The 21,692-nt window shown below is 41.7% G+C and overlaps 1 protein-coding gene across 1 annotated transcript; it reads right to left on the bottom strand.

The window, feature by feature from the left end:
• Positions 1-3,521: 3,521 nt before the first annotated feature.
• On the bottom strand, positions 3,522-4,925 carry LOC308283127 (nuclear factor 7, brain-like; the record flags this gene model as incomplete). Its single annotated transcript, XM_080723507.1, has 1 exon — positions 3,522-4,925. One exon carries the CDS (start codon positions 4,923-4,925, stop codon positions 3,522-3,524), a length of 1,404 nt encoding a protein of 467 aa, XP_080579633.1.
• Between the last annotated feature and the right edge of the window lie 16,767 nt (positions 4,926-21,692).

The raw sequence follows: 21,692 nt of genomic DNA, 5'->3' as shown, positions 1-21,692 counted from the left end.
ATGAAAGGTTGCGCTGTATCTTGGGAATTGTCTTATTCTGTGTAAAATGACATATTTAGCCACTTGTACGCATGCCCCCAACCACTGAAATAAGAATCTCTAAAACAATAGAAAGAAGTAAATGAAATAATTTTAACACATCTTTTATATTCTTTAATTGCAATCTAAAATATGAACCCTTGTTGTAAAAAAACAAAGATATCCTTTAAGCCACAGAGCAAGCTTGCCTTGTGTAGAGTAGCTTCGTAGGGACGCTACTTCAGTTGGAGTAAATTCGGTACACAATGACAGTCCTACTCGTTAAATTGTATGTATTTTATTTCTATTTTATTTTGTTTCTGTTATTTATGCAGTTGATGAATCACACTCTGTGTAGCTAATCTATTGTGGGAATACGTAGCATTTAGAATGGCTGGTTTTAGATTGTGTTTGCGACTGGCTCACACGCAATCTACAGTATCACTAGGATATCAAGGGAATGAATTACCTGTGTACAATTTTTATACTTGAATGAAAAATCGAACCTCTGTTCGAAGTGGAGCTGTGTGTGTGTGTGTGTGTGTGTGTGTGTGTAGGTGTGTGTGTGTGTGTGTGTGTGTGTGTGTGTGTGTGTGTGTGTGTGTGTGTGTATTGCAGTTGATGCTCAGGGCAGGCTAGACTCAACAGCACCTCTCTGGTCACCCAGGATCATGTGTGCCGATTTTTGTGACATTTGAAGAAAATATGTAGGAAAAGGAGCAAAAAGTGTGTTTTGGAGAAAATTCAAGATGGCGGAAAAGCTATCCTGGCGCAAATGGGCGTGGCCTATATGGGGAGATGCGTCTTGACCCAAGGAATCCAGGGAAAAAAGAATTTTAATTTTCCGATCTACGGTTCAAGAGTTAAGGGGCAAAACGTAAAGTGGGCCGTTATAGCGCCACCATGAGGCCGAGTGATGTAATTATTTTTCGATTCATTCTTAAAATCATTATGAATCTCCTCTCCGAGGTTTGAAACTGTAGCTCCTATGGTTTACGAGAGAAAAATACTTGAAAGTGGTTTCTTGCATTGTCCCATTATAAGTCAATGGGGACAATTAAGCGTCGTTTTTTGCCAATTACGTCGGCATGGTAAGGCGGATCGGAACGAAAGGTAATAGAACACCATTCCCGGCCGAGCCGCACATTTTGATGTATATATTGCGCGAGTGGCGTAAATGGTGCGGCACTAGTTACGCGCCGAAGTTTAGGCTACACGGACGGACGGACGGTGACAGACCCACACACACGGCCACGTATAGGGAGCTTGTGTTCCACACAGCTCCAAAAAAATCACGAATGACATATGCTTGCTTGTTTTTATTGCGTGCATCGTAGTGTCTCTGTTAGTATATCTTTCAATGGGATTTCCATATGTCCCAGGAACGTTCAGAGGATTGAATGTTTGACCAGCAGGTGGCACCATGGAGCTTGTTCACACATGTATCAAATGCATAGAGCAGGGGTCTTCAACAGGGGGTCCGGGACCCCTATAGGGGGTCCTCAGAGTTACTACAGGGGGTCCTTAAAATCTTTGTGTGATAGAAACTTTTTTTCCTCCTTTTTTATATTAACCACTTGAACCCTAACGTCCATATTCTGAGACATTTAGTCAAAAATAGCCGATCTACAAGCTCACAACGTGATCTTGTAGATCGGCTATTTTTGGCAAAAAGGTTTGGTGTAGAGGGGAAAAAAAGAGCACACTAAGTACAGAGTGAAAGGTCAAGTTTATTAAGTATTGACGGTTCAAGTGGTTACATGTCTGATAACATAAATTGACATGAATCCAAAATACACTGATGATGATTGTGCTGTCAAACGATGAAACTATATGGAATCTGGTCCCTGCTTCATCTCTCTCTCAGCTATTAAAGGGGTCCTTGGCCTGAAACGTCGAAGACGCCTGGCATAGACAGTTTGGTGCCATAGTAAACTAGGAGCACAGGCAAACCAACCTAGCATCAGTCTAGCTCTAAACAATGTATTATTAAAAAAGAAAAATCACACCCAGGGTGAAGTGAGCGGTGCTATTTAGTTGAGATCAACTTAAGAGAGACTGATGCTAGTTTAGGCTATTGGTTTACCTGTGATCCTAGCATCAGTTTAAACGTAATGTAAAAAATAAAGAAAAGAAAATTAAGTTAGCAGTGCTATTTAGTCAAGTTCAACTTAAGAGAGACTTTGCCACACAAAATGAATGAATTCTATATTTAACGATGAATAGAGATGATGAAGGCATGAATGCAGTAGTATTTAATTATGTTATTTATTATGCACCTATATTTGATATGATATTTTTGAACACTTTGGCGCAGGCAACATTGCAAGAGAACTAAAGTCATGAATTAACATTTTTCTAGAAAGGTTTCATAAACCAGTAAGACTCCCTAATCGGGAGATAAGCAACCGTCAGGTCACATGTATACACAAATAGGCCAAAATGTGTTTTGCAAGATTGCATGTGTATCGTAATACAGCTTGGAAATATATTGTGATATTGTATTTTTCCATATCACCCACCCCTACTTTCTAGTTTAATTTAGCGTCCCGTGAAGCTTGGCCGGGACGTACGTACAAACAGACGTGGGACAAACAGACAATGTAGGAGCGGTTTGCACCGTTCATAAACATTTGAAATTGAACTATAGGATGCTAGAGGTAAATAATGAACCTATCGTCTGAATAACATGCTATCTAAATGTCATTTTAACCTATTTGCATAAGTCAAGGCTTGGTCTAAGGTGGAGTCTGAAGAGGTGAGTGGTCAGATTACAGTGTTTCACCATCCCTTACAGTCTATGTCACTGGTTCCCCAACACAGTGAAATCTCACTATTTCTATGTGTCATTATTTCGACTAAGGGTTTGGTTTAGGTTCAGGCATAGTGGTTAACATTCACCAGGTTAGCATTCACCAGTGTTGGCAGGTTAGCATTTCACCAGGTTAACATTCACCCGCGTCAAACAAATGGAACATCGAATATATCGACACTCTCCCCCCAAACACTGGGTCGGGAGTCAGGACGCATTGTAGGTCATGGACAAATTGTTATGGGTACCAAAAAAGCAACGTGACATAATTAGAACCACAATCCTTCCAAGTAAACTGTTTTAATATTTTATTATGGTGTTATAATTTTATCAACAGTATTCAAGTGACTGCAGGGTTCATAGTCTACATCACCGTTCTGGTTTCATACAACTAATGTAATATTTAACATGCTGACCTCTGCTAGCCATCATATTATAACATGTCATTCTTTATAATGTCATGAAGAGATTGTTCCAACCTGATGATTCTATATTAGGATATAGTTAAATAGTACAGTACAGTTAAGTGCAAGAGTAAAAGTATTATAATAGTCTGATACATTTTATAGTAAAGCATCTCTATGTTTAATACTGAGATAATTACATTTCTATAAATCCCCTGATATTAATTACCATTATTGTTGGCACTAGTACTATTAATATGATTAATACATCATCATCATCATCATATCTAACTACGTGGTTCCAGAGTTACACTGATCTTCCAATGTAACATCTTCAGAGGGACAGCATGACCAGTGCCAATGAATGGAAAGAGTGTGTCAGTGAAAGTGTGTGTGAAGGTGTGTATGTGTGTGTTAGTATCAGGATCAGAGAAGGACAGCTTTCCTTTGTTCCAGTCCAGCTGGACTCTGATCTTCTTGGGGTTCTGCTTCACTGAGAGGACAGTGGCTGACCCTGGTGAGGAGACTGCTATGTATTTACCTTCATCGAACCCTATGGCCCAGTATTGACCCTCTCCCTTTCCCTTCCTCTGATAAGACTCTGCTGACACACCCAGTCCCCAGCGTGTACTGTCTCCAACCTCAACATCCCAGCTGTGAGTCCCAGAGTTAAAGCTCTCAGAACCCAGGACACGGAGCCAGTGGTCAAACCTCTCTGGGTTGTCAGGAGGCTGCTGTTTCTCACCACATCTCACACTGGTCAGATCATCAGACAGGATGAGTTGTGGATGGGCAGTGTTGGGGTCCAGAATGACAGGAGTGTAGGAGACAATGTCCTTCATCTTGTCCCAGACTCTGAAGGTCAGGTTCTTCAGGTGTTTGGTCTCGTCTATCAGTGCTCCTGAGACCGGCTGTGGGTCCTGCAGTGTGAACTGGACTCTTTCCACTGTGGTCTTGTAGTTCTGCAGGAATGAGATGTGTTCAGCTCTCAGATCCTCCTCTATGGCTCTGATTGTGTCTGAAAGGGTTGATATGTCTCTGTTCAGACCCTCAATCTTCTCCTTCACCATCTGAGTCTTCTGCTGCTCTTCCTCCCTCAGTGCAGTGATCCTTGTCTTCTCTTCCTTCTGTAGAAACTGATGCATCTTCTTAAAGTGTTCCTTCATCTGCATCTCTGTGTGCCGGGCCCGGACCTTAATGTGTTCTGCTGTTTGGTCACAGTTTGTTTTAACTTTATTAAAGACCTTCAATTTCTCCTGCAAAGGCTTCAGTGATTTCTGGACTTCCTCCTTGTGATCCAGTGCAGCTTCATCGATGGGTCTGATTCTGTGGTTGATGTGTTTTTTAGAATCTCGACACACAAGACACACGGTCAGTTGACATTCCAGACAGAACAGTTTGAGTTTCTCAGCATGCAGACTGCAGAGAACCTCAGACCCTGTTGAAGCTCTCTGATGTCTCTCCTGTATGAAGGCCTCACACAGGTTCTTCAGAGCCAGGTTTCTGGGTGGATCCACTAAATGTCTCTCCTTACAAACTGGACATTCTTTTATTACCTTCTCTCTCCACCGTTCCTGCAGACAGGCTTTACAGAAGCTGTGGCTGCAGGACAGGAGAACAGGATCTTTAAAGATGTCACAACACACAGGACAGGAATAATCCTCTTCTGGGCGAGTTGCCTTGGATGCCATTTTGTCCCTGAATGAAGCAACAAACACTCCGCACAATAAAGGAAATCAGCCAGTCAGTGGTGGTAACACTCCCTCTTCTAGAATGTTCCCTGAAGTTTACTTTCACTTTGAATCGTGGTTCTTGTTAAAGTCCATTCAGTTGACAGAGTCAGCTGCAGGTTCCAGTGGTCTGGGTCAGTATTCCCTCCTGTAGCTGTGGAAAGACTGTCTGTACTCCTCATTGAAGTTGTGTTTGATCTGAACGTGAATACATGTCTCTGTGTGTGTATCTGTCTGCATTGACAGAGAGGAGTGTGCTGCAAGTTTCTGTTTCCTGACTCCTCTGAGACAGAGAGGGGAGGAGCTTTGACACGTACACCACAGTGCTGTTGCAACTCTCACTCTCTCCCTCTCTCACACACGCACACGCACACACACACACACACACACACACACACACACACACACACACACACACACACACACATCAGGGGTCCACAAAAATAGTGAAACTAGCCTCTAAACTGTAGAGGGAAAAAAGCTAGACCAAGTACAGAGCCAACAGTGACATGCATTGCATTGAGAGAGACAGGCGATAAGATTCACGTTGCACCCTACACTGTTAACTTTTAGAATCTTACATCATATCAAGCGACATAAATATGCACATCTTCCCACCTGAGATACAGTAGGCTATGTTGAGGAGAAATATCCGTTTCCATCAGAACTGACTGAAAATAACGTTACAACTACTTGAAACCCAACATCCCTATTCTGGGGGGAAAGTTCACCAAAAAATAGCAGAAAGAAATTGCAGCTCACAACGCGTCGCGTTGTGACGCGTTGTGAGCTTGTAGATCTGCTATTTTTGATGAAGAGTTGGCCGTAGATGGGAAAATAACTCATCAAGTACAGTGCAAATCATCAGGTCTTCACATTGTGAAGAGATATTGATGAATTCCAAATAATATCATCAAATCATTCTGAGGCACCCCTGGATTGCCGTCACAGCACCCCAGGGTGCCCCGTCACCCACTTTGAAAACCCCTGGTCTAGGTGAGTCATGACCTTTGACACCATCTAATGTCTCAATAGAAGAGCAGGGAGACTAAATACAACCTCCACTATTGTATTAACATACTCTACCATAGAGATTGTTATATTGTATTAACATACTCTACCATAGAGATTGTTATATTGTATTAACATACTCTACCATAGAGATTGTTATATTGTATTAACATACTCTACCATACAGATTGTTATATTGTATTAACATACTCTACCATACAGATTGTTATATTGTATTAACATACTCTACCAGATTGAACAAAATAACATTTTATTCATAAAAAGAAAGGTTACAAAATGAAGTTGTGAATCCAACATAAATCCAAGTTATTATATAGGTATATTATAGAACTCGTCTGTATTTGGAAACTGCACAAAATACTGATATAATAAATGTTTTGTACAGTATGTTGTATAATAACTTGTGGTTGACACATCCTGGGCTTGTTTCAAGGCAGACCAGACCAGTGTTCCTCGTGTGGGAGACACTGGTGTAGACAACACTAAAATGTCATAATTCATTCTCTATGGCACAGTCACACCACCAGCACAGCAGTGCAGTATTGACAAATAAGTAAATAAGTGCCGAGCTCCCTGTATGAGATAGTGTGTTTTAATGTTTTAATGTTCACGTATGTCCTCATAGTGACACAGTTCCAGTGAATAACATCCATGTTCTCGTCACTGACTGACATTCAGACCAATAGGAAGGCGTGGGCACATTGATTGACGGCAACTTCGTCCACTCACAACGCAAAGCACAGGCGGGGGGTGGGTTCCTTCTGAGGAGCGCTCGTTCATATGACCCGGTCCTTCCGGGTGGTGCAGATACAAAATGATAAATTACCTCAAGGTACAAGGGACAAGCAGAGTATTACAGGGGAGGAGAGTAGCGTCACGCTTTGATCTCGCCACAGACAGGAAGTGTCGTCGCTGGAGCCTGGTGACATTCCTACAGCTCTTCAGCCCCGTCCACCTCCATTGTATTTCGTTCGCTGGTAAGTAGACTAAATCACGTCTCTTTCACCCTTTTAACGCATTCACAGGCCTCTCCAAAGTAGGCAACATTATTATTTCACGTAATCAGCAGGAGCGGCAGCTTGGATGAGCGGTCGGAGTTCACTCATCAACTCTTTCGTCATACCCTGCAACTGTGTCTTGACATCCTCCATTATTTCTCGCTTCAGTTCATCTCTCCACGCAGAGGTCTGTGGTGGCACAGGGACAGTTACGGGGTTAATAGCATGACAAGCGATTTCAGTAGCTGGCGTACCTCCATGTTCCGTGTCCAACGTCAAGGCCTCCTGTCGCAGCGCGGCGAAGTCTTCGTCAGGGTGGCGTCGAGCATATATTCTCAGTGCTTGGCCAAGTGGGCCCTCAGTTAACCCCATAAGAAACTGGTCTTTCAGAACGGCCTCGGAGGGGGCTGTAGTCGCATCATAAAGCCGCAACCCACAAAATAATTCTCTCAGTCTCAGAATAAAGGCACTGACACTCTCTTCAGGGCGCTGTGCGCAACTATAAAATTGTGAGCGTACCTTTGCAACAGGGACTGTTTCTTTGTACACGTTATCTAGATAAGCAAAGATTTTGGCCACAGTATCTCGATCCCCCTCATCCAAGACATTGACTTGCCGTCTAGCTTCGTCAGTTAAAGTTTGTAATAGAATGGCAACCTTTTTAGCCTCATTAACATCTTGTGTACCCAATAGCCCTTTAATCTGCACTTTCCATTCCCTGTACTTAGTTTCACCCTCTGTACCTCGAAACGTGGGCAGCCACGGGGCGCCCGGATACACCGGCATCATCATCATATTACAAGTTCACAATTACACACTTATTCAATCTCTCCTCTATATTGCTCTGTATCCGATCCTGCCGCTACTAACGCCAATTATGTAAGGGTGGCCCAACTCACATTAACTGCCAGTGTTTAAACTGGTACCCTTTTGTCATCACCTTGTTACTGAATTTGCCAATAAATAATTGTAAATACACCTTTTTGGTTTGATGTATATCATGAAGTATTACCATTAGCAGATTATATAATTATAAGTTTCCGACAACGCCACCTCGTTTAAAGAGGAAAGTAAGTGCACAAAAGGCACTACCTTTAAGGACACACAAGTTCGTTTACAGAATACCAGAGCAATATAAACCATGAGGAGAGAATGACCCGGACAACAGTTTAGAAAAAGTATAACAATCTTTATTTCTAGTTACAGCGGCCTCTATAACGCCAAAAACACAATGATAAAAATAAAAGGGAACCCCTAAAATCCTACGGCGCCACTAAAACCTAAAAATAAGAGCACTGTCAACAATAAAACATCAATTCAACCCCCCTTTCCCTCTTATCGTATCGTTCCTTGTGACAATTAAAGTGCACTTAATATATGGTACCGGCTCGTTAAGGCCTCAAATCGTAATAGTATAATAATTACGATGAATAGGTATAATGCGAGGAGCGCAGATTAAAGACTATAAATGTTATTATAAACTAAGCAGATATTAAATAATAGGCAGAGTATCATTTCAGCAGGTGGGAATAGTGACTTCTACAGCAGGTGGGAATAGTGACTTCTACAGCAGGTGGGATGGCACACACAGCGACACACAGCTCATCTTTGGTCGTCTACTTCTTTAGTCCACCCATCTGTGAATACAAAGAATACGCCAGTATCCTTGTCGTGACGACTATACAGCTCAACTCTAGGCCAGTGACTTTAGTGACAGTGGTGTACAGGATTGGATACTCACACGCAGGCAGCCAAGTGGCTGCCAGTGCGGGTAGTTCGCACGACACCACAGTAGTCACACGACCCCTCTCGTTGGTAGACTGGTTCGGCTCGTCGGGACCCTCTCGCCGTCTCTGGATGGCCCGGACACTGCCTGGTAACGCTGGCACCCGGATCGCCGTCTGGAATCCGCTGCGTTCTAAGATAAAGTGCTACTCGGTCCTAGCACTGGAGTTCACTAAGGTTCAATAAGGTTCAGTTCAGTTACTGCATGTCTCGGCCTGTGTCTGTCTCTCAGTTCGTCACAGCCGGCCACCTGAGTCACTTCCCTTCCCTCAGCCCGCTCCGCACACACACGTCCGCACCCCTCGCTCGTCAACCTAGACTGACTCTGGCGTTCCTCTTAAAGGGCCGCCTCCCACTCTGCCAGCCACCCATTGGCTGGTCATGACGTCAGTCCCCATACATTGGCCAGCACCGGCTTCTAGTTATCCTATCAGTTCGCATTCAGACTCACACATGGAAAGAGAGGAGGAGGTTTTAAAGGGAGACAGCAATATCGCATTATAACCAAAGAAACATATTATACAAAATATACAAAACATGTTCAACAGAAAGAAATAATTGTAAAAACAACAATTATTAAAGGAAATAAAAATAAAAAAGAATAACGCGACTTCCACCCCTTCACAGAGGGAGCCTGGTTGAAATTAATACAGACATTCATTGCAGAATTCAATTTTAACCTACATTTTGGTCTAGATTAGTAGTTCTCCAACTTTAAAATGTCAAGGTCACACCTTAACTCTGACAGTATACAAATGAAACCAAATGGACCCGTTCATTTACTGTCAAAGTACATACTTGTACCGGTATATGGGTCAATTTAGACCTCCCAAAAGGAACCCAGAGAGTCCCTCCCTGGACCCCACTTTGTGGACCACTGGTCTAAATGGTCTGTTACTCCTTTTTTTAGTTTTTGGTTACCTTGTAGGCAGTGGTGTGATATGGATTTTAGAAGTGTGGGTCCTCTAAATTCATGACGTCATGCGCGCACGCTGTTTTTATTGTTAAGTGTGTGTTTAGTGTGTGCATATGAGGCACGCGTGCGTGCAGCAAAATAAGTGTGAGCTCGCCGAGCCCACGCGAGCCCATGGCATCTCACCCCTGCTTGTAGGTGGATGTACTGTTAAAGGACAACTTTGTTTTTTTACAACAAGGGTTCAAATTTTAGATTGTAATTAGAGCAAAGAAAATATGAGTCTTAAAATGTTTTCATTTACTGCTTTCTATCGTTTTAGCGATTTTAATGTCATTGATTTCATTGGTTGGGGGAATGCGTGAAAGTGGCTAAATATGTATTTTTCCATAAGCCCATTCCCAAGATGCACCGCAATCTTTCATGGGCAGATGATACAAAATCATAAGTAGCCATAATCAATTCACAAAGCAGGTAAGGAACAGAAACTATTCATGTGAGCACAGTTGATTTGATTTCAACCATAACTTGAGTCCTCTGTAAAAGACCCCAGACAGCACAATTGGTCTTCGCGAGGTCGCTTTTAGGAAGCTTCGTAGCGTTAGGGTTGCTGCCTATATTTGTTCATAGCTTTTGGGTCGTTTTGAGATGAAAAGAGCGAGCCATTTTTCTTGCATAGCGCCTGCGTCTATGCTCTGTAGCGTAACTCGCGTCACAGGGAGCTCTCTGGCGAGACCGAGGACTATTTTCAGCTGCGTCACATGACTCACAGCTGACTCACAGCTCAGCTGGCCTCGACACAACAACTCCCCAAGCAGCACCGTTGGCTCCCCTCGTTTCAAACAGGTTTGTATATGTAAAACATCATTTTGCACTAGAACTAGTTAGGATATTTTCTAAACTTCATAATTTCATTGATGACATGTCAAATAGGTTTTTATGTTTAATGTTATATCGAGCTGAAAACACACCCTAATCTTTCTGCTGGTTTGACATGCTAGCTAGCTATGTTTACATGTTGTAATTTACTGATGCTGCTAGCCGTGCCATGCTAAGTTACGTTGACAAGGGAGGACTAATGAGCTGAAACCCTAGTTTTTAGTCCTGTGAGTGTTTACACAACGTTCTGAGAGGAGGACAAGCTGCAGTTTGCAAGAAAAGAGGAATTTCTCCACGAGGTTAAGACAAGAGACTGTTTTGTTGTGCTACATGCTAACGCTAAGCTAACAAGCTCAGTGAGTATAGTCAGTTCATGAGCAGACGTTTTTCTAGACACAGTTTTAACTTCCACAGTTGGACTGATAAAGTGGTAGTCTGTTGTTTTCGACTGGAGGACACAAAGAGGAGGTTTTGGGGGTTAACTAATTACTTTAGGTAGTAGTTAATTTTGCCGGCTTTTAGGGACTGTGTGAGTGTGTGGGCCCACAAATTATTTAATTGGTTTCTAAGTGACTGAAGGGTGACAACTCAAGGGTCTTTATTTTGAATATTAACTTTGAGAAGGTAATATTATTTTTTGCACTTACAGTAGTGACAGTATTCCTGAAAGAAGAGGTTTATGGTTCACATTTCAGGTTTTCAATCTGCTAAACTGTTGTTTACATTTTCTATTTTATTATTTTCTATTCATATTCATATTTACTACTTTTGCACAATCATTGCACAAAAGATCCTAACTAAATAATTGAGAATTATTGAGTTGTGCGGATTTATTGTGTACCCTTTTCTGGTATTTAAAGGGTCCATTTGGTTACTAGATTAGAAGTCATGGTTACTGGTTATAATCTAAGGCCAGTAAATACTCATTTTATATAACTTTAATATAAAAGTACTTAAAAAGGTAATTCATTGATATTGTGACTTTAAAACACTGCTTGTGCGTTTATTAGTTAAAAAGAGATCCAAGCTAATTAATACTGAGTTAATTGGAGTTAAGTTAAATATATTTAAAAGAACTCAAAAGCCCCCCCCTTAATACATGACCACAAGGGGACCGCTACATTTGTAACTAGGGGAACGTACTTTACAAACAGCAAAAACTAGCGTTTCAGCTCATTGTCCTGGAGTAATAGTCCTCCCTTGTCAAAGTTTTTCTGTGGCACTGGTGACTTTAACGCGGACAAGAAAAAATACAACCGCGATGATCCGTGTCTAAGCTTTCTGTCTAGGTCGTCCTCAGACGAGACGAGCCTTTCATCGTCGCTTCCAGTCGTCCCGGTTCTCCATACATCTGGCCAGCTCGTTGTTGCTTTATGCTCCTGCGTCTTTCTTATATCCACATATAATATAAAATTCATCCAGCTAGGATGAATACAATGCAACGTGAGCCCAGCCTGAGCAGACAAGAGGAGGAGCAGTAGGTGGTGTTAGTGATGTCATGTTGTGTTTCCAGGCTGAACAGACAGAGGAGCAGCAGAAGGTGGTGTTACAGTGATGTAATAATGATGTGGTGTGTTTGCAGACAGAGGAGGCGCAGAAGGAGAACAGGGAGCAGCAAGCAGAGGAAGAGGAGGATGAGGAAGGAGAGGAAGGGGAGGAGAAAAGGAGGAGGAGAAAGGAGGAGAGAAGAGAAAGAAAGTAAGTGTTGGAACAAACCTACTGGAGGAAAAGCACAACCCTTTAATACCAGAGGTCCATTCTATAAATGTCTTTCATGTCAAGGACCCCCAGAATTCCATGTAGATCTGCTATTTTTGATTAGCTAAAGTATAAACCCATCTAGACCTGGAACGCATTACTTTAAACATCATTCTATGCTTTAACTTTTGAAAAACAGCAGATCTACAAGCTCACAGTGCGGCACCAAGTCCAACGCTGTGAGCTTGTAGATCTGCTATTTTTGAAAAACCTTGAAATTCTTTGAATATTTCGACAGTGTCTTCTAAATCCTTCGTTGTGAGCTTGTAGATCAGCAATTATTTGGCATATGTTCCGCCCCAGGATAATTGATGATGGGGATAGTTTGATTATTGCTATAATGTCGTAAATCGTGATTTTTTTTTGGTCACAATAATTGTGACATCCTCCCATCCCTACCAGGGCAGGAAGAGGAAGCGCAGCGTGTCGGCGGACAGCGGGGAGGGGAGTGGCTCTGACTCTGACTCCTCACACTATGACGGAGAGAAGGAGGAAGAGGACGGTATGTCAATCAAAAAGTAATCTGTCAATTAATGAATGTCTGACTGACTGGTAGGGCTGTCACAATTATTACATCGTCAAATCACAATTATTTGACATAATCGCGATTATTTTTCATAATCGTCATAATCGTTTCCATGTTTAAAAATTGTCATATATTTTTAAGTAAAAAATAGTGGAAATAGCAGATCTTCAAGCTTGCAACACGTTGCATCGCGACTCGTGAGCTTGTAGATCGGCTATTTCAACCATCCGTGTTCTTTTTTAAGTATAAAGTTGTCAAATATGTCGTAATTTCTTTGTATATTTAGGTTAGGTGTCATATTTGCCATGTGCAACTTCAAAGCCTAAAAGCCAAAGAGTAATGTAATTGTCAACGACAAAAATATGATCGCCATTATTTGAGTGACAATTAATCGTCATGTAAAATGTCATAATCGTGACAGCTTTAACTGTCTGGATGTCTGAAACCATCTATACAAATTGCACCGCTATGTATCAAACACAACCCAATGCATGGAATCTCTGGTGTGTTGTTGAGTTTATGGTCCGACACACAGGCAGAGACATATGAAATATATAGAGAGATGATACGAATATGCATTAGTGAAATAGAATGTTCTGTGTGTGTGTGTGTGTGTGTGTGTGTGTGTGGGAAGGAGCGAGGAAAGGAGAGAGAGGAGGAACCTCGAACATCTGTCCTGAGGTGTCCAAGGACGTGAATATGCTGTGAGTCTGAACACCAGGCACATAGACATCAAAGGGGGCTCACTGTCCCCATACTCTTTTCTCGTTTTCAATGTATGTATTGTATTTTTAATGTATTTTTAGATTGCATTGTTATTTTGTAAAGCACTTTGAATTACCTCAATGTACCAAAGGTGCTCTATGAATAAAGTTGCCGGGCCTTGTGTCTGCTCTACCCCTGTACTAGGACAGTGGTTCTCAACCTGTTTTTTTGTGTGCGTGTGCATAGCTGCGTGACTGTGAGCAACGGTCTGACGCACCACAAACCGGTACTCCACAACAACATCAAGCTGTCTGCAAGACTCATCCATACCCTGGATACCAGAGGACTGCTGTGAGAGGGAGACAGACAGGCACACAGACAGGTAAACACTGTGGGAGGGGGGCAGACAGACAGACAGGTACACACCCTGGACCATAGACATAAGCTGCGTTTCCATAAAGCTTTTTTTGAAAATAGGAAGCAAATTATCAGAAATTATCAAAAAAAAGGCAAAGCTAATTTAGCCTGTTTCCATCCACTGATAAAATATGATTTTTGGGAGATATAGTTTGAAATAAGCAGTCGTGGCGCTATTTTTCCAGTCAAGTGAGACACATCATTGAACATGCAACAAGCTCACAGCTTGTTGAAGATGCGATGTGTGCTTGGACTTGGAGGTCTGCTGTTAACCTGAAGTGTCCTACAGATAATGCTCGAGTATATTGTTGCGGAAACGGGTGGATATAATAATCAAGAAGAGCATTAGCTATCATATAACAAGTAATTCAATTAAATAAAACAAATGGCATCTATGCAACTAGAGAGGTGTGTGTGACTGTGTGAGAGGGAGACGATTAGCTTCAATAACAGTATATGCTGTGGATGCACACATCATGGTGTGATTATGTGTGATGTTCAATACTGTGTGTAATGTTTGACTGTGTCCAAGTCCCATTTTAAATCTAATTCGACCATTTCCTCTCTTCAACCAGGGTCTCCGCTGTACAACAAGCCCATTTCTGTCATGCTCTTTGGGATGGTCATCAAGTTCTACAGTGGTCACGCCCCACACTTCGCCATGAAGAAGGCATTACTGTTGCTTTGGAAACGTATACTGGTGAGATGCCATTGACATTCTTACCGTTTTGCTTACATTGAAAATCCATTATCAAGCCCCATGGTCGCCTCGACAGATTTCTCTTTTGGTTTCCATAGCAGCATGCCTTCTATGGAAGCATGTTGCGCAGCAAAAATAGGCTATCTACAAGCTTACAACCCAACAGGTATTAGTTATTTTAGGGATGAACGTGTATTCTAAGAGGTCAAACTGGTATATACATTAAATCTTCCAGAAAACCCTAATTATCTCAGATATTTCATAAAAGCAAACATTAAAGCCTCAATCTATGCAATTTCTGGTAGGCTGTATGGCTACCAAAACATCATCCTTATTTTACATATTGTGCTAATTGTTAATGAAACATGGCACTTGTGTGGCGCCTTTGATGCCATTTCACAAATTGTAGATTAGGACTTTTCAGCTGTGAGTTAATTTATCTTTAATCCATGAAAACCTCTCATTGCTCTTTCAGTTCACGCTGGAGGATTCGAGCAGTTCCAGGGCATCAAGGTGCCTAAGCGCCAGGGGCTGGGCTTGCCTCCACTGCTGGAGGACAGCATCAGGGTGGTGAGGAGCATGGGAGCTGCGTCTCCCCCTGCATCTGCTTCAGACTTCATAGAACAGCAGCAGAAACAGGCACAAGGTAAGCGTCACTCCTGCACCTCCTCCCCGGTCTCAAAACAAAGAACCGTACGGGAACAGCTTTGATGACATGTCGTCAGGCTGTTTTCAGTGCTCATCACCTTGTCCTCTGGAATTACAGTCCCTGATAAAGCAAGACAACCTGGACACATTCAACGATAAAGACCCTTACAAGGCCGACGACCCCACGAGGATAAAGATGACAACGGCAACTCCATAGAGGCAGAGCCATTCCCCCTGGAGAGGGACGAGGTCATGTCTCCACCCATCCCACACCCTCCGTCAGGCTGCCCTGGACTCCTAATTCAGACAGCTGGCGTAGCAGTCAGGGCACCTAGGCTGGTAAAGATCCTAACAAGCTTCTCTCTCCCCATGTCATATCAGTCTATTGTATACCAATAAAAGCGGAAAAAGCCCCCCTAAATATATATTTTAAAAAAATACACAGACTGAGGTTCTGAGAGTTGGACCAATAACACTCCACTGCAAGTGTATTCCTAAGTTCTTTCTTTCCTACAGCTATAATACAGAAATACAAGATAATGATGTAATGTCAGCAACCACCTCTCCAACCAATGTTAAAATGAACCAGTAAAAAGATGACTTAATCTTTGATTGATTCGTTTCACACCCACATTCCGCTTATCCAGAGTCGGGTCGGGGGGGGAGTCAACGGTTCCAGTAGAGAGCTCCTTGCAATGTAATAATTAAAGCAATAATACACAAGAGGCCATGGCATTCAAGACATAGTTTTGGGTGTGATTTAAACTTAAATACTCCATTGCTCAAAGACCTGAATATGTAAACACAAACTTGGCTGGACCTTTCCTTTAATTTCTGCTGCCTAATGTAGTTTTAACCTTTTCATGTCAAGGACCCCCAAGATTATATGTATTTTGCAGCTGACCCCCATCTCAAAATATGTTCCAGGGACCCCCAGATATGACCTTGTAGATCTGCTATTTTTGAATACCAGTAGCCAAAAAATAATGGTTAAAGTGGTGACAGTCTTTTATGGATTTAACCCATTATGGATGGGAACACATTGTTGTGTAGTACATGTACTGTACAGTATGTAGCAACATTTGTTTTTGTAAATTTGTAATACTATTTGTGGTTTCAGAAAACTTAGGTCAGGCTTTAGAAAGTGTTTTAGAATCAGCCTCAAGCCTAAATGGTTGTTAATATGCCTGTTGATAATGTGATGCACTCACAATCCCAGTGAAACTGTAGAACTTATGGGAACATGTATTTGTGGCTGCAGAACCACAGTGTTGCAGAGCATGAATTGTATATGACCACCAACTAAAGGTTATTACTATTTGCTTGCGGTCACAGTTGTCCTTTTTTCTATTGATTAATTACTGTTGATCTGATTTCTGCAGTTTTGGTATGTAGTGTTTTAAAAGGTCCACTAGGTGGCAGAGTACCCCCATTTCTTCTGTGTTTTCACTCATTACAAACCCTAACCCAATTATGCCATGTTAAATGAATGCAACTTGCAGGTTGTCTTTAGGGTTATGTTTGTTTACTTTCATGGTGAATTTCATATTAATATTGTTTTATTGTATTAAGAGGTCCAATTTGTACAGTTTAAAGTGCATCTTGTCTGTTGTCAGGCCAAACTGTAGTTTATTTCTTTGGTCAACTGTTTGACAACCTTTTGTATTATTTATGTAACTAGACCCACTTTAATATGCATATTTCTTTTTGTCATATTTGTCTAGTTTCACGGTGCTACCAGGTGCTTCACCACAATAAAGCAGCATCTGTTTGGAACTCTACTGTCTCATCATTAACGTCCTCTATCAATCCGGGGGGCTGTTACATGAATCTCTGTGTTGATGTCAATCGCCACAAAGAGATCATCGTGAAGGCCATCTCTGCCATCCTGCTGTTGCTTCTCAAACACTTCAAACTCAACCACATCTATCAGGTACACACACACAAACACTTGATCTTGAATACTGTGCTACAATCCTTAAAGAGATACTCATTCTCCATCTCTTTGTCCTTTGGTGTAATGATCAAGTCCATCAATGCTCTCTGTATTAATGCCGATCAAAATCACTTTCACAATATAGAGCCATTTAACTCTTATTTTATCCAGATAATTAAATATCACTGTTCTCTGTGTGTGTGTGCGTCTGTGGGTGGGTGAGTGTGTGTGTGTGTGTGCGTGCGTGCGTGCGTGTGTGGCGTGTGCGTTCCCCCAGATCTTCAGCAGCCTGCACACGGTCTGCACTTGTGTGCAGCTGGCCCTCAGCCCCTGGTTCTGCGACTGCTAGCGTTCTCGGTGAGATCCAGCTTGTGCGCCCCATCAACACATGGACGACACCGCAGCATGGGGTGCTGCAAGTCCCCCTGCAGTCTTCCGGAGCCGGCCTCTGGCCCGCCATGGCTAGCAAGCTGTGTATGACCGGAGACACAGAGTATATATATAGTTGTATATGATTTAGCAGGTCATTCTTTTTCTGAAATATTTTCTTGAAATATATTTTCTTGAAATATGGAGATATGAGGATAATACATCAGGGGTAGACATTAAGGGTCCTCTGGGCCGGTGCCTTTTCAAGATCTCTGATGGCCCCACCATCGTAGCTACTGACCCAGGAACATGAATTTACCCTCATAATGATGGGCTCACAGAAGGCTATATGTTGTAATTAACCAGCCACTGAACCCAAGCAGCACTTGGGTAAATACATAATTTAAATAAGGGAGGACAGAATACCGAAGGCAATTTGTGTCTCTATTATAGACATTATAGATATTTGATCATTTCATTTAGAACAGGCTGTATTCTTTATGTGAATATCGTAAGGAAGTGGTTCTCAAAATGTGCCTGGTGGTCCGGTGACATGCAGTGATCCTGGAGGGGTTTGTCAAGCGGCCCACAGCAAAATGAGGAATGAGTTTTTAAAAAAAAAACACCTAATGAGCTACACAATATAAGCATAATTTTTCAGTTAATTTAATAATGTTACTAGGCCTGTTAAGTCTTACTGTCTGACTGGTGTTCTATTCTGCTCTGTGGGTTTTTTTGGGGCATCGTTCTCTTGTTGCTGCTGCTAGTTAAGTAAAGTTCATTGCGAAACTATGTGATGGCCTGATCATTTCACCAACATAAGGCCTACCTTTTCAGTGAATGTTTTTACTCTGTGAAGAGTTCTTGTTCCATTCAAATTTGACTGGAAATGGTTAAGTGCATTATATAATTATGGTATATAGCCTACATTTGTTCTGGTACATAAATGTTTGAATACTGTTTTTTTTTTAAACTTATATCAGGGGTCTTCAACAGGGGGTCCTCAGATTTACTACCGGGGGTCCTCCAAATGTTTGTGTGATAGGAACTTAAATAGGGCAATTTTAAATGTAGGCCTATCTGTTTTCTATCAATTGCTTGAAGGTTTATTGCTGCATATACAATAACAGTTAAATAAATATGAAATATTGAATACTGCATCATGTCTCACTGTTGTTTAGATCCTCCGTTCGATGTGTGCATCTGTTGACTAGCTTTGCCTGCCCTGTTGTGATGCTCTGGGATCGATTGATGTACGTTTTCACACTAGTACTGCTGCTGTTGGTGCTGCTCTGCACTTGGAGTTAAAGTTTATTAGGACGTACGTGATGGTCTGATTTTTCACAGACACAACAATGCCCCTTTTTATTAGGGTTTTTATGGTTGCGTTTTAACTGAACATAGGAAAGTCTTCCATTACCAGGTGCAGCAGCCAGTAAGGACAGCAGTTAGCAGGTAAGAATACAAACCATAGTAACATCATTTGCAAGTGTAGAATGGATGGGGTGAGAAGAGAGGATGAGGGGAGGGGAGAAGGGGTGACGGGAGGGAGAAGAGAGGGGGGAGGGAGAATAAGCGTCGAACCGTAGGCATTAATATCGCGCAGAGAGCGTAGATATGTCGTTGCCGCATCGCCAGCGACGTAGCAAATGCATCTTCCCAATGAGCATCACACAGCGCTGCTGCACAGCGTCTCGATCGCGGACGTAGCGAGGTCCAATGAGGCCCATTGCGTCCAAGTCGCGCTAGAACCAATTGTGCGCCGAAGCTAAATAGGCGCGACGCCGCTGTGCTGTCTGGGACATTACCATCTGTCTCTAGTTTTAAAACTGTAGGCAAAGATCTTTCAATGGGATTTCCATATTTCCATATTTCCCAGCAACTGCAGAGGATTGAATGTTTGACCAGCAGGTGGCACCATGGAGCTTGTTCACACATGTATCAAATGCATAGAGCAGGGGTCTTCAACAGGGGGTCCGGGACCCCTATAGAGGGTCCTCAGAGTTACTACAGGGGGTCCTTAAAATCTTTGTGTGATAGAAACTTTTTTTCCTCCTTTTTTATATTAACCACTTGAACCCTAACGTCCATATTCTGAGAACTTTAGCCAAAAATAGCAGATCTACAAGCTTACAACGCCTCGCAGCGCGAGGCGTTGTGAGCTTGTAGATCGGCCATTTTCGGCAGAGAGGTTTGGTGTAGAGGGGAAAAAAGAGCACACTAAGTACAGAGTGAAAGGTCAAGTTTAGTATTGACGGTTCAAGTGGTTACATATCAAATTGACATGAATCCAAAATACACTGATGATTGTGCTGTCAAACGATGAAACTATATGGAATCTGGGGGTCCCTGCTTCATCGCTCTCTCGGCTAAGTTGTCCTTGGCCTGAAAACGTCGAAGACCCCTGGCATAGAGACAGTGTAGTGCCTCAGTAAACTAGGAGCACATGGCAAACCAACCTAGCATCAGTCTAGCTCTAAACAATGTATTATTAAAAAAGACAAATCACACCCAGGGTGAAGTGAGCGGTGCTATTTAGTTGAGATCAACTTAAGAGAGACTGATGCTAGTTTAGGCTATTGGTTTACCTGTGATCCTAGCATCAGTTTAAACGTAATATAAAAAATAAAGAAAATAAAATTAAGTTAGCAATGCTATTTAGTTAAGAGAGACTTAAGAGAGACTTTGCCACACAAAATGAATGAATTTTATATTTAACGAATACAGATGATGAAGACATGAATGCAGTAGTATTTAATTATGAATACAATTATATTTCATATGATATTTTTGAACACTTTGGCGCAGGCAACATTGCAGCCTGGAGAACTCATGAATTAACATGTTTCTAGAAAAGTTTCATAAACCAGTAAGACTCCCTAATCGGGAGATAAGCGACCGTCAGGTCACATGTATACACAAATAGGCCAAAATGTGTTTTGCAAGATTGCATGTGTATCGTAATACAGCTTGGAAATATATTGTGATATTGTATTTTTCCATATCGCCCACCCCTACTTTTAGTTTAATTTAGCGTCCCTTGAAGCTTGGCCGGGACGTACGTACAAACAGATGTGGGACAAACAGACAATGTAGGAGCGGTTTGCACCGTTCATAAACATTTGAAATTGAACTAGGATGCTAGAGGTAAATAATGAACCTATCGTCTGAATAACATGCTATCTAAATGTCATTTTAACCTATAAGTCAAGGCTTGGTCTAAGGTGAAGTCTGAAGAGGTGAGTGGTCAGATTACAGTGGTTCACCATCCCTTACAGTCTATGTCACTGGTTCCCCAACACAGTGAAATCTCGCTGTTTCTACGTGTCGTTATTTCGACTAAGGGTTTTGGTTAGGTTTAGGACAAATTGTTATGGGTCTTTTTATTTTATTTTATTTCCTACTATTTGTTTTTTAATTATGCATTTCAACACATTTTCCAAAAAACATGATCTACAAGCTCACTGAGCTTGTAGATCAGCTATTTTCACTAGTTTGGGCCTGGTCAAATCAAATGCCTAATTTCTCTTTTGGGTCTGAACCACACACACACACACACACACACACACACACACACACACACACACACACACACACACACACACACACACACACACACACACACACGTGAGCAACATGCCTGAAATTAGAACCACAATACCTCCAAGTAAACCGTTTTAATATTTTATTATGGTGTTATAATTTTATTAACAGTGATTCAAGTGACTGCAGTCTACCTCACCGTTCTGGTTTCATAAAACTAATGTAATATTTAACATACTGACCTCTGCTAGCCATCATAGTATAACATGTCATTCTTTATAATGTCATAAAGAGATTGTTCCGATGTGATGATTCTATATTAGGATATAGTGTAAATAGTACAGTACAGTTAAGTGCAAGAGTAAAAGTATTATAATAGTCTGAAACATTTTATAGTAAAGCATCACAATGTACTGAGATAATTACATTTCTATAATTCCCCTAATATTAATTACCATTTATTGTTGACACTAGTACTATTACTAATACATGATTAATAAATCATCATCATCATCATCT

Source organism: Nannobrachium achirus (genome assembly GCF_963921795.1).
Source record: "Nannobrachium achirus genome assembly, chromosome: 4".
NCBI lineage: Eukaryota > Metazoa > Chordata > Actinopteri > Myctophiformes > Myctophidae > Nannobrachium > Nannobrachium achirus.
Note: the sequence above shows the minus strand (reverse complement) of the source record. Positions and strands in the feature narration are given on the sequence as shown.